Source organism: Cupressus sempervirens, chromosome 5, assembly GCF_028749045.1.
Source record: "Cupressus sempervirens isolate cs-2001-9-10 chromosome 5, ASM2874904v1, whole genome shotgun sequence".
In the NCBI taxonomy this organism is placed as follows: domain Eukaryota; kingdom Viridiplantae; phylum Streptophyta; class Pinopsida; order Cupressales; family Cupressaceae; genus Cupressus; species Cupressus sempervirens.
Window position 1 is genome coordinate 630,490,233 of NC_143122.1, and position 14,867 is coordinate 630,505,099.

Below are 14,867 nucleotides of genomic sequence, written 5' to 3' on the forward strand. Positions count from 1 at the left end.
CTTGAAAACCCTAAGTCACATTTGAAAATCAGCAATCTTCATTCGCACACATTCCCATGTGTTCCACCTTCACACATTCATTTCCATCTTCCATTTTCCACCTTAATAACACTCCATTCTGCATTTCATCTTCATTCACATTTCATCTCCTTTCACTGCGTATGTATATGATTTCTCTTTTGAGATTATTTCATCAGATCTACAAAGTCTCTAATTCTTATTCGAACCTTTGTTGCTGATCGAGAATCAATTTGTATGGCAATTTCCTTTGATGATGTGTTTATGTTTTGGGACTTTTGTGTTGTAACACAAGCGCAAGAGATGCTCTCACTATCAAAATCCAAAGACAAGATGAAATATCAACTTGATAAAGAGTTGGCTCATGCAACTCCATCATCAGTTGCATCTATTCTTGATAACGTGCTAGACACAAAGATTGGTCATGTGGACGTGGCTGATTTTCTGCGGAGAGTAGAAACTCTTGTTGGCCATGAGATGAAGCACATTAAAAAAAGTCACATTCACTTAGTGTTTGCATTTCCTATGGTTGCCATGGAACCTGATTTCGTTCTTGGATGTGCATGACGTTTCATCCCAAAATCGAAGACGATCAAGGATGCTGATGGCAAGGTTATCATTAGTCTCGATCCAAAGGTCATTGAGCAAATGTTCAAGGTACCACATAATGCAGAGTGTGCATATTAACCAAAGAGTCATCTTTGGCAAGCTGGAATAAGAAGAAAGGCGAGTATCAAAAATACGTTAACCAATATTGGTTAGAGAATAAAAGGAACAACTTCTCAAGATGGCCAAAGATCGTTTATCGGTCTAACTTCAAACAAGAATACAAAGATCTCATCATTCTACTCAGCAGAGCTTGCAGTCTCAAAGATTCTATTGATTTCAAACCATGAATGTACAAGTTTATCTTCCAAATTATGAAAAATAGAAAACACATCTTTTGGGGAGAGTTGATTAGCACTGCACTTTGCTAGCAGTTGTTCAACATAGGAACTTCAACGCCTTTTTACATGAACTCCTACCTCATCTACATTGTTGTTGCTATGGGATCTTTCTCTGGTCTCTCAACCAAAGGAGATTGTCTTCAGATTCCATATTGGGATTACTACGACCAGATCACTTTGGCTAATAGTGAATTTCATTACAGAAGAGTCCAGGATGCTTTCTTTGGGCATTTCCGTTGCTTATTTGATAGACAATTATCCATTAAGAGGGTATCTGATGCAGCCTGGGAAAAGGTGAATCAATATGGTTGTATCTTCATTCAGTTTCCAACTTTTACATACTTGAGAGTTGGATACTTTAAAGGCGAGTCATATACCTTACCTAGGTATGCTACTGATAGGATCATCCTGATGGAGTTAGCCCAACAACTCATGGAAGTGCAGAGTGATCGATATACTTTTCATAGGCCTAGTTTCAATATCACTTATGCGAAACCCTTGGCAATTGGTAACTATTTGATCAAGTCTGTGCATAAAGAATAGAATATGGAAATAGAGTTGCAATTGATCACCTTGAAGAAGTTCAAAGCCAGATTTGACTCTGATTATTGGGAGATGAATTGTCAAATCAAAAGGGCTTTTACACATGTTCATTGCATCGAGGATGTCTGGATTGATATGAGAACTAAGATAGATATAATGAAGATGGACTACTGCAGCTTAACTTTGCAGAAGATCATCGATCTTAACATGTTGGAGATTCCTTCAGATTTTCAAATTAAAGATGACAACATCCTTGATTCGGAATTTCATCAGGCCGGTTTTGATAAAAGGTGCCCTTTTCCTATTTAGTGGTAGTAGAAAGAAGCTTTGGCCCTCCTGGAAGGAAGTCACAGCTAGAAATTATAGGGAGAGATGCTGCCTCCTCTTTTGGTGTGAAGAGTTCCCTCAAATTTAAGTTAAACGGAAAAATGGGATCTATAAATCATCTCAGATCTCTGAACCAGTTCAAGAATCAGAGGAGGAATTGGAGACAAAATCAGATGAAGAAGATGAGGAGAAAGAAGGGGAAGTCATGATCATATCTGCCCCAAGGCGTGCACAAACTCATGCACTATCCATGCATGAAGCACCTTTTCTGGATGAAGTAGATGATGATGTGAATTCATTCTCTATTGTCTTCACACCTTCTATTCTAGTTTCAGAAGTCAATACAATGACTTCCTATTTCTTCTGCCGTTCCTCTCATTCTGGCAAATGAACAATATGAGCATTTGGGAAATGTTTTTGAGGATATTCTAGCTCTTACAAGCGGTCAAGTTTCCCAACTTGATACATCTTTGACAGGTTTTGAGCTTTTCATGATGGAATCCTCTCATTATGCTCCTATGCATTCAGCTGTGCAGACTGAATTTTGTTCAGTCACAATGGAGATACAATTTGGATCAATGCCAATAGTCTCCACTTTACTTGCTTCCACGAATGAAAGTTTCAGCTTGTCTACATGGTTGAGCAGAATCACAACAAAGAGAAGAAAAGTGGTTGTACCTCCAGATAATCTTCCTGTCAAGAAAACCAAATCCAAATCTTTGAAAGATAAGATTGTTTCAAGGATTTTGGTTGATTCAGATAAAATCAAATTTGTAGAAGTTGCTAAGCTATTGGTGGACAAACCTATTGAAGAACTTACTCATTTTGATTACAAGTTCACTAAGGTTGAAATTAGGGAACAATCATGTTTGAGTTGTTTACAAGATGCTTAAGATGCATTCTCTAATATATCGAAAAGCAATCATGAGTCATGGGAGAAGAAAAATAAACTCAACCAGGAGGTTTCTCGCGTAGATGAGGTCATTCGGCAACAATCTTCTCAAAGTGTTGTTGTTATGTCTCAAACATCGAAGGAAAAAAAGTTGATTGAAGTTGTCGAGTCTTGGATAGGAGAAATCATCTCTGAAGGAGTTCAAGCCATCACAGAAACATTTGTAGTTTTTAGGCATGTCAAAGAGATGGATGAAATAGAGTGAAACTTGATCTCTGTTAGGACCCTCCTCGCACGTACTTATTAAATATGAATTCTCTGTCAAAACTGTTATAGGAGATTGTAATGGATATGAAGGAATGTTGTATGTTGTATGATGTTTTACTTTCAGATACTTGATTTCCGTCTTTAATGCTTTATAAACACGTATGCTGATGAAGTGAATGAATGCGAACGAACACGTTGAACCTTCCAACTTTAATAAATAGAATAAGTTGAATAATTGAATTGTAGGAATGGATGCTTTAAATTACATGAAATTCTGATGCGTATTTTTATATGTATATACATATGTTTCTCGAACTACTGATGTGTGCAATGAGTGTGCAGGAAAGTTAGCCAGGAAACCCAATGGGAAGACAAAGCTGAACCCCTTGTCTATTTTATGTTATCTTTGCATTGTCCATCTTTATAGGTTGTTATTTGGTCTTATTATTTTCTCCTAGCTTTTGTGTGTTCATATTAAGACTTTAAGGTTTTGAATCATTAAATTTAAGCACCCAAGGGTAAAGGGTATGGGTTGGGAGTACTTTCCACCCCTTTAGCCACCTTATTTGACTTTTAGGGTCACCTAAAAATCCTATTCATGGTTGATTTCGAAAATGGATTGTCATCCACTTGAGTTGGACTCAAACTCCATCCTGAGGTTTCATGAAGTCTAGTTGAGTTAAGAAATCCTATTTAGTGGCATTTTGGAATAGTTTTGGGTTGGTCACCCAATCTCTAGTTTTAGAGAAGGTTTGGAAGATAGTTTGGGGATTGAAGGAAGGAAAGGGATAAGCTCTCCTCAAATTTCCATTTACCATCACTCTTGGTGAAGGTAGGAGTCTTGGCTCTTGTATTTTGTTCTCCATGTTGATCATGCTTGATTCTTGCATATAGTGTTGAGTTGTTATTTGTTTGCTTGCTTATGTGTTGGGTTTGATTTGGAGGGGTTCTGCGTTTGTTCTTGATGCTTCTTTTGTTTATCCTGATGAATGGTTTTTTTGAGGGGGATTTCATGGGGATTGTTTTGGCATTACTCACCCTTGGATAGGGAAGAAGTGGCCATGTACGGGGGTAGGGCTTTAGTTGGACCTCAATGGTGCAGAGTCTCCTTTCATGGTGAGAGGAGGGAAAAAGGGTAGGGTGTATGGGCCCCTACCGGTCATCACATACTTTGTTGATATTGTGAAATCTTGAGTATGAAAAGGAGAGAAAATCCTTGTTGGATTGGCCCCGAAAGGGCATTTGTGGAACAAAAAAATTTCTTGAGATTTTAGCCCTGAAAGGGCTATGTTAAGGTATGGTGACTAACATCTCCCATTGGGAAAATCCACCTCCCCCCTAATCAGGTCCTATGTTTGGATCTATTGTGCAAAATTGGATATGGTTGTATGCTTGAATTGCTTGACGTTGTGATGTTACCCCGGGTCAGCTCTGGTTTCTCCTTGTATTTCTTGAAGTTTGAAGGTATTGGAAGAAAGCATTTGTGAAGGATTTGAAAGTGTTTTCTTTTGAAATGTAATCCTATGTAATTGTATTTTGAATGTGGATGTATTGGCAATGACATCGGGTTTTCTTACTGGTTCTTTCCCGATGGAGCCTTGAACCAGGATGCATAATAGAGAAAGGAAAAAGATTATGAAAACTTCCTTGTATTGCTCCCATGTAATATTGTTGTCTTATTATTGTTTAAATTTTGGAATGAGCTGAAGAGGGAAATTTGTATAATGTTACCTTGGAAGAAAAGAGTGAATATTATCCCTTGATATTTGTATCTCCTCAATCATATGAGAATGGAAGAGTTGCTTGGTGTTTAGTGCTGAAACATTTTAGTTGTAAGATATGAAAAGTGTTGTCATACTACGAAAATTCCACCGCCTTGTGAGTATGGTAAGAATTATTGTAGAAGCATGTATTGTGTTGGAAATTAAGTCATCTTGGTTCTTAAAGATATTGAGTCCGTTTACTCCTATGTAGATTATAAGTTAGAATTCAATTACTATGGATGAATAGCCTTGTTAAGAGAATTGGTTTTATGGAATATTTATCATCAATTCAAATCTCTAGAACAATAAAAGTATATGCATCAATGAAATGGATTCTTGCATGTAAAAGGGTTACTAAATTTCATTATTTGCAAGATATGAATAATCTTTTGTCCTTATAAGAATCATGTCATGCTTTCTATATGTGCTTTTGTATGGATTTATTGCCCAAATGAATCAGTAAATTTTTTTGGTATAGGCTATCTCAACATATTTAGTAACCTCTAAAGTATCATGGTAATAATTTATTATGAGAATCCTAGCCTATAGAAGAACAGAACTGAATAGATGATATTGGGGGTATTAGGTGTAAATATTATGGCTGTAGGTGCACATTTTGTTCTCTGGAAATTATATGAGAACAAGAATTTAGTATTCTTCCTATTACAGACAAATATAATAATAAAAGAATATGCACAAGTATCTTCTAGCTAAATAAATAATACTAATAACAAGATACTAGCATAGAATGGCATAGTACAATAAAATATCTCATTAATTTACCACTAGGTACGTATCACCATCTTTCAATTGGGTAGTCACGAAATTGAACATAAAGGCAAGTCTCATTTGGAAGTCGATCAGACATTAAATAATAAATGACAATAGAATAAGCTTAGCCTATCGACTTTCCTCAACTTGCATCCAATCATCATTATTTTGGCAAGCTTAAATCATAGGCAAATCCCTAGGCGCAATAACTAATGCTGACACTGCCTAATGCAGAGCTGGTTGCACTTCAATGTGGTTGGAGGAGAACCCAAGCGAATTGCACATCTCTCCATTGAAGGGCACATCAACCAAGAATGAATGATGGGTTCCAAAAGTCTCCCTCCCACCCTATCAGCGTGGAGAGCTTTAGCATCAGGGAGAAGTATTGAGCGGCCATACTTGCATCACGCATTGCAAAGTAGGCAAATCATGCCTTGGTCAACGTAAGCATGGCAGAGAAGGTTACCCCTTGGATGGCGCACAAGCTAAAGAAGAAGAAAGAGCACACGTTTTCAGCACCTTACACTTCCTTGGGCAGCGCATCCAAATCTGTATGATCAGAGCCTTGGAGATTGAGTCGTTGGTGAGGAGTGGACAGTTGGAAGGATTTATGAACTCCATTTTAACCCTGCTCTCCATTCAGATTTTCTTAAACTTCCTTCTTGCGCGAGATACAATGCTTGAACACACTCACGCAAGGGGTAAGGGGGACAGGTCTGCGCCTGCAGGCTTGGGGTAGTGCGCAATGCTTGGGAGTTCGCCCAAGCATGATGGTGATAGAGCTAGGTTGGTGGGTAGGGGTCAGTGAGAGGTTAGTGTAGGTTACCTTGTTAAGATAGTAAGTTAGTTTTGAAATAGGTTTGTCAGTTTAGTATTAGTTAGTAGTATTAGATGTTTAGGTTAGTTTTAGTTTTTGTGATGATTAGTTATATTAAATATAGTTAGTTTATTTTCTTTTAATTTTCATTTAAGTTGGTTTAAGTTTTCATCATTTAGCTTTAGTGTTAGCATATTGAAGTTAGTTCTATTAAAGTTGTTATTAGTTTCAAATTTTAATTAGTTTTTTTTATATATATATATTTTAATAATAGTATAATTAATTCTTTTAGTATAGTATGTTTTAGATTGTAATTCTTTTATTTTGATAGTTAGTAATGTAGTAGATTCGTTAGCATTAATATTAATGTAGCATATATCGATAGATAATGCTATTCTAATTTTGCTTAATTATTAGAGTTATATTGTGGTGTAGTTTAATAGTAATAATTAGTATGAAGTTTAGGTTAGTATAGTTTTGTGTTGGTTAGTTTTAAGATTTGTTAATATTTCAGATTAAGAGTAGTACTAAATTTATAATAGTTTTATTCAAAAAGAAGAAGTTTAGTTTGACTTATAGATCTTTTTGAATTAACCTTAGTCTCCAATTTTAATTGTAATGATAGATTAATATAAATTAGATTGATATAAGTACGTTGGAGATAACTTTTAAATTAAAATGTTAGATTGATAGGTCATGAAAGCTTGTTTTAGTTCTTATCTAATCGTAGTTAAATTAATTATATTGTTGTTACCTCTAGAAATGTTTTATTTCCAATGAGTTTAGATTTAAAATTAAGTGGTTAGTAAAGGTTTAATTAGTGTAACTCTAGTGCTCTTTGGTAAGAAAAGTTAATGGTTATGTTGCAATTATAAATTGTCATAGGGGATTTAGTTTTGGATTCTAGTTAACTCAATTTGAAGCTATATATTTTATTTCCTTATCATCGTTTCTCAATAGATCATCAACCTAATTATATTTAGTTTTAGAATTGAATTTGTATGTAGTTAGACAATTTATTTCATGATAACGTAGTAATTAGTTCCTTGATGTCTAGGCCATGCAATAGTTGTTCTTATATTCCATCGATCGATATTAGAATAATCTTAATACATTGTGGTTATATTAATATAATAAAGAATCAATGTTGATACCATTTTAATGACGAGGATGTAACTTTATCAATGTAATTCTTCCCTCGAGCATGAACTTAGATGAACAGAGTAGATGCATTCTTGCGAATCAAACTCTTAAACCTTTGAGAACCTTATTATTATAAAAAAAAAAAAAAAAAAAAATTGTGTGTGTTTTGCCCTTATATTTTGGGCATGACAATCTCTTCTTTGACTTGAGAAGCAAATGATTTGAAGGAAATCCTTAATGACTAGGATGAAATTGCAAAATTTGATCTAGATGCCTTGTCTATGTGACATTCTTTTGTCATGTGAAATGTTCTTCAGATTTCAAGGACTTATTGGCTATAAAGAGGAAACATTGAGGAAGTTAATTTGAAAGTTGCAGGCAGCCCTTGGAGATTGTCAAGCAATTGAAACAGGTGTCACTTTTGATTTGGAACAAATGGGCTGTCAGGTTCTTGATGAATCTAGTAATCTCATTGCAGTTGAAAGGGTAAGTTCAGAATGTACAATCAGGATCAATGCTGATTTAGATTCTGAAGACTTTGGTTCACACACGATGAACAAGTTTGTCTTGTATAAATCCCTCAACAAAGCACTTGTTAGATTCTCTGGCAACAAATTCCAAGGTTGTGTAATCAACGTATGCAGATGTAGTGAGGATTGAAGCTATATCAAAGACAATGAAGATTGCTGATCTTCCTATAGTGCATGATGTCATCATCAAGTTCAAGGCACTGAAAAACAATCTTTGAGATTGTTATTTTTGTTTTTATTTTTGATTGTAGGTCTAAGAGGATGCATTGCATGAAAAGATGTATTTACATGTAGTGTGAGTTGCATGTGCATGAAAAGATGTAATGACAAGGCAGTAGGCTCCATGGCTAATGTGCAATAATATGATAATTTGGGAGGGAGGTACCTTTTGTGTTTTACTAACTTTATCATATTATTGCACATTAGCCATGGAGCCTACTGCCTTGTCATACTAATTTAAATTTAGGATTCATAAATATAAGTCCTCTTTCATATCCACATAACCAAATTAGTACATATAACTACATAACATGGGGAGTATGCCCACTAGGTTTTTGACTTAGCTCATTGTTGTTGGGATAAACACCTCACCATACTGCCGAAACATATACTGCTGTATGGAAAAATATTGTTTTTGGAGACATTAACTTTTATACAACATGAGTCCAGAAATTTTTATCATCAACCTGCATAAAATTACCAAGTCGGCTTTGAAGCTTATGAGTTCTGGATATGCAACCTTAAAAGAATATTGTTGGCTCTTTCTTATTATGAAAAGACTTTCTTTAACACAAACATAACTTTATAATTTTTGCGAACTACTTTGTAGAACACATTGAATTGCTATAAATCATGCATGCCTATCTAATTTGAATGCTACAGCCCTCCATTTTAATTTCTGATGCATGTTGGTGTGTTTCTCTGTACTCCCCATCCACTTTTTTCTAGAATACGTAAATATTAAATACTTCAGTCTGAAGAACTGTCTAGATTTATGTTTCTGTATATTCCTATAAGCATCTCATTTAACATTAATTAATATAATCATTTTACTGTAACCTAATATAAGAAAAGTAAGACATTTCAATATTTACAGGACGATTCTAGTCTATTGAACACTTTTTAAGGAGCATTTGCATCTGCTTGATTATATTTACTTTTTCTTTCTCTCCTGTAGGAAAATCCAGACTTATGGAAATGGCTTACTGCTCAGGAGCCTGCACCTGAAGTTGTGATGAAAAATCCGGTATGCATTGGTTAGAAATGGGTTGCATGTCAAGTTTGCAATACTCTTTGGATTTACTGCATATGTTTATCTGTAAACATTATTTGTGTTATTGTACCTGGTCAGGTGTTCACTGCTTTGCATGAGAAGATCATGAACAATCTGAACACTTATTCGTCTCCTGATACAAGGGCAATGCCTGGACAGCCATGGGTGAGGGGATGGGATGATAAGCGATCTCTAGGAGGTCCTGTAGCTGGAAACCAGTGAATTGTTGAAGTCATCTGAAAACTATTCTACTACATCATACTTTTACGATGCTATAAGTTCCTCTTCAGTTGGAGGATCATTCTACTCTCTCGTGATGCTAAATAAGGATATATATATTCAATTTGAATAAATCCATTGACCAATTGCTGAAACAATTATTGGGCTGCAAATGTTACTTTTCGGCAGGATGGAGTGGGTCTAACCAGAGCTGCAGATAATCCATTTCACTGATAGGGATTTGTCAACAAAAAATTGAAGGATGTGGATCAGGTGTTGTTCACATATGCTCATAAAGATAGGATATGTATCTCTTTTCTTTGATAACTATGTTATTTTGGATTGATATGTTCTCTTTTAATGTAATATTTCCTTATTATTTCTGTAACTTCCATGAACTTTAAACTACTTTAACATACAGGTTTTATTTCACTTAAAGCACTTCCATCATGTCAAATTGGTAACTATGCGAATCTTATTCTTGTTTTGGTTTCATAGGATAGTTTACGAGAAATTGAATTTAAGGTTGTAAATTTGACAAAGCACTAGGTGTGAAGTTAAGCTATACTGAAGGTTTTATAGGTGATTGTGGGGGGGTCACAATACAACTGACCTGAAATATTTAAATTCCCATTGAAGCATATTAAAATTTAAACATATAACTTCAGTTTTTAAGCATAAAATACCTCAATTTTTTCCATTTTTTCATTTTTTGACTCGAAAACTTACTCTGATGCAATAGTCCTATTGCATGGTTTGAGATATGTGTAGATTTGGTTATGTGAAAAATCTGTACTCATGTTATTAACTCTGACAAAGCTATTTGAAAATGATTACTGAATTATGTTCTAGAGTTATCGATGTATCTTAAACAGATTCATCCCTCCACCATACAAATGTTTAGAGTAAAAAGTAGAAAGAAAAGAGAACCATATCCCACTGCATTAGCATCGATATGGTTGTCGTGCTCCTCTCTTGCAACTTTTGTAGACTACAATCTGTTGCCCCATGTTCCTTTGACTTCTCCGAATCTCCCTCCTCGTCCTTCATGAATTGTGGTCCTTGTCCTCTCATACTTGCTCTGTAGACTGGCATTTATGCTCATGCTAAGTGTTTTATGTTGCTTTTATGGGAGTTCATGATCTCCCTTTATTTCTGGATAAGGTGCCTGATCCTGTTGCTTCATCCCTTTTCCCCTTACTTATACTGAATAATGGTTGCTGATAAAACACGTACTTAGATCACATGATAAATCAGAACCATTGTGCATATGAAATCAATACCAGCAAACTATTTTATATTCTTAATTTCTTACAGTTTCCCTTTAAAGCCACTGTGCAGCAATTGTTTTCATGAAATAAATTTTTAATAGAAAATCAAAAGACTACAGTGAAACAAAGATTACAAAGTGATGCAACAGCATCAGGGTGTATGTGCAATCCTCATCATCCAAAAATAAATAAATTGTAGTTTGTCTCAATTTTGCTTTGCTTGAATTCAGTCACCAGGAGTAATCAGGAGCCACCAGGAGCTGCCATGCTAGTTACAATTTTGATTTTCAGTTTTGGCTTGGTTTGGGCTCAGTTGTCAAGAGCCGTCAGGAGTGATCCAGCACAATTATGAGTGATTGGGTGTTGTCTCACATAGTCAATGCATCAAAATCAGGAAATAAAAAAAGGATATATATTATTTGTGGCTGCTGAATATCTTTTCATGTCATGTCCCCAATTTTCTGGTGACAGTTCGATTTAATTAATTTAATTAATGGTTGTCCAAGGACGGCTAATTAGTTATTTTAATTAAATAAATAAATATTAAAAGATGACCTTGTATTTAATAAAGTGACTTGGAAAATATTTAATAAAGTCACTTAAGAGATAAGATCAAAAAGTTCTAGAAGTCTCTGGAGAGGATGGAGGGAAAAGAATAAATAGGCACCCGGGGCTCCATTCGAATCAGGCAGTTGATTATCCCTCTTTGATTTTCAGATTGTGATTCAATCACGGTGCATTGTGGAACCTAGGGTTTTCGCAATTGTCACAGTTGGCCATTGAGAACGATAACTCTCAATAGGTACGCAATTTTGAGGGTGTGAAATATCATCCGAATTATTGCAGATTGGAGGTGACATTCAGTCATTTCATCGAAGCAATCATTTGTGGTTCGTACATCACTACTTTGGAAGGATTTGGTACAGATTATCAGGTTGATAGCACACTTGAGAGGTCTGGAATCAAGCGGGTTTCAGGAGAAGCTCGATTGCTGATTAAGGAAGTTTCAGTGTGAGCAGATTAGGGGTCAAAGAACGAATCTTCCCAAAATATCTTGTCAACTAGCATTTCCATATCCGAGGTCTGGAGCCGTAAGTTATCACAGATATCATCTTATAAGGCGACACCATTAAGATGAGATGGGAACCGAATTGGGTAGAAGCCGTTTGGAGTAATATTAGCGGAAATTAGCGGGACAAATTCCGACCAACAGCGCCCATCCTAAAATCCGATAATTCCACAGAGGAATTCGTGGGGCTGTGGACAATATATATAGTTTGCGCTATCACTAAAATCGAATGCGCTATCACATCTTTGGAGATTCTGAAACTAGATACGGGTCGAAATATTTGTGGGGAAAAGGGAAGTCGTGGGTGTTGAAGGGGAAATAACCGCCGCTGCAGCTCTGTGCAACTTCAAGCCCCCGCTCCAGTATTTCCGTCAGGAATCAACCACTGTCTCAATGATATTAATTGCATTGTCTTCGATCACGAGGAAAATCCGAATCCGACTCCATTTGTTAACATCCCTGCCGTAGACAGAGTTGAGACTGGCTGAAACCAGCAAGTGCGGGTATCATCATCCAGCAGAGGAGTGAAGAAAGGCACGCAGCAGAGATCCAGCGATAACGTTAATTAGGATAGTGGAGCAGTGATCGAGGTGTTGGCAAAGATTACCATCAGAACGAATGTCTTCATGAAAAAGCACAGAGATCGGGATTTCTCTGGAGATAATTTGAACAATGTTAAATTGATCCGGATCCATTGTTAGCATCCACGATATCAGTAGCTTGGCTCTTCAATCCGGAATTGATAAAGCAACAAATAAAGCACGGGAAATCATTCTAATTCACGCTTGGCAGCTGGATAAAGTGCAGATCTAGTTTGTGGAAGTATTGACCCAAACTGTCAAACTATAATCAGGGGAAACATTTCTGGTTTGGCTGGACGTCCCTGCGATCTCCATAACGATTAATGCGTGGAAGAGTTGCATTGAGAACTCTCTAATGTGGTACTGGACAAAGTCGCTTGAAGCTATTATCCAGTTTTCAAATCTTACAATAAGCAATAAGTCAGGGCTATGGTTTGGAAATTGGACACAACTTGCTCTTGATTTACACCTTCTAGGGATATGTATATCTTGACTTTATCATTTTCTTGATCCCAGCTAAATGATCCGACTGTTGTGTAGGAAATATCTGAAGTTCTTGCAGTGGATGTTGTATGGGTGTTGCTTTGACTTGATTGCTTTCCTCTGCCGCACGCTGAGTCTTCAATGTTCAGGGAGGAAGTCTTATCAAATCCAATTTCCAAACCATACCGACTGCCCTTGTTACCGTTGGATATCAAATGCGAAATTCGCAACCTCTGCTTGCCGACGGTTTAATATTAAATGACACCCTATTACTCATTCCCGCCTACGGCTTGACCTTGAAAAATGACTGTCACCTCTGCTCGCGCTGTCACTGTGTCATATATTCCCGACCCAATCTCATGCCAATCAGACCCACATATTCACCCAATAATCCTGGAAGTCTTAATAAGAAATATGATGCACCAACATCAGGATGTAGTTGCTGACGGGTTTGGATCTGTCCCTGTCAACTCTCTACCAACTGGTGCTGAAAACCATTTCACCCTTACTCCTAATGTCAAACGGGTCGAATGGCATCTGTAGATTGTTTCCAGGTCTGCTTTACTTTCAAGACTTGGTCTCAGCTTTATCCTCCTTGAAATATAAATCTAGCCAGTTACACCTCTCAGCTTCCTGAAGGATGATGATAACACGATGGGGGCTTAACAGTGAGGCGACATTTTTCTGGCACAATGGCCTTGTTTAACTTTGGCACTGCATACTGGTAATTTTCCCCTGAACGTCATGGAATTTGACATCAAATGACCATGGCTGGAAATTGGACACAACTTGCTCTTTATTTACACCTTCTAGGGATATGTATATCTTGACTTTATCATTTTCTTGATCCCAGCTAAATGATCCGACTGTTGTGTAGGAAATATCTGAAGTTCTTGCAGTGGATGTTGTATGGATGTTGCTTTGACTTGATTGCTTTCCTCTGCCGCACGCTGAGTCTTCAATGTTCAGGGAGGAAGTCAAACATAGTAACATTTGATTGAAATAAGACTTCCTCCCTGAACAATGAAGGTACGATCACATTTTGCATTTGATATGTCTTGGTGAACCATGTACTCATGACAAATCTCATAGGGTATTGTACAATTCTGATAGAATTTGACATCAGTTCGTTAAATAACCTTAGTTGGCTAACTGTTTGACAAAATGTCAAACCTTGAAGTTTTAGTATTTTTGGTGCTGGAGTAAGCAATAACCTGTCAGGGTTACCACAATGGTATCAGAGCACGATTGCTAATTGTTTGACGAAATGTCAAACCTCTGAAGTTTTAAGAAATTTAGTGCTTAAAGAGTCAATCATCCTGTCGAGGATATTTCATTTCAACTCCTCAATTTAATATATATATATATATATATATATATATATATATATATATATATATATATATATATATATATATATATATATATATATATATAGATGAAAGCTCATAAATAAAGGAATGAAGGAAAGGGAAGATGCAATGCAATTGGAAGGAGACTAAGAATGTAGCAAAAAACACAACATAGAGGTATTCTTGTTGGAGATTTAAGTGATGAGGAAGACGAGCAGGATGAGGCAACAAAAGAAGAAACCAAACCTGGGCTTGACCAAGGAGAGGAACGGTTTATTCGAGCCACAATTAAAGTAAATACCTAACCCTGTCTTCACCCTTCAAGCTATTATGGTATTTTTAATCCAGAGGAATTACTGGACTGGGTCTCCGAAATGGAGAAATAATTTGAATTTGGAAATAAAAAGGTGAAGTACGCATGTATGAAGTTGAAAGGTCATGCATCCTTTTGGTGGGGTAATTTGCAAATTGAAAGACAACGAAGAGGGAAAGATAAATAAAATCATGGGATATAATGGTAATAAAGTTGGAGGCAAAATCTCTGCCAGCAGACTACCATATGAGCAAAATTTCTGGTTGCTAAGTTGAAGACATTTTGAAT

The 14,867-nt window shown here is 36.3% G+C and overlaps 1 protein-coding gene across 1 annotated transcript in view; it reads left to right on the forward strand.

Moving 5' to 3' along the window:
* The window catches only part of SDHAF2 (succinate dehydrogenase assembly factor), a 51,500-nt gene extending 41,602 nt beyond the window's left edge, over positions 1–9,898 (forward strand). Inside the window, exons 4-5 of the mRNA XM_089832132.1 lie at positions 9,196–9,264; positions 9,370–9,898. Of these exons, the coding sequence (XP_089688258.1) occupies positions 9,196–9,264; positions 9,370–9,513 (213 nt within the window). The 3' untranslated portion in view covers positions 9,514–9,898. The remainder of the gene's footprint in view (positions 1–9,195; positions 9,265–9,369) is intronic.
* The last annotated feature ends 4,969 nt before the right edge of the window (positions 9,899–14,867 follow it).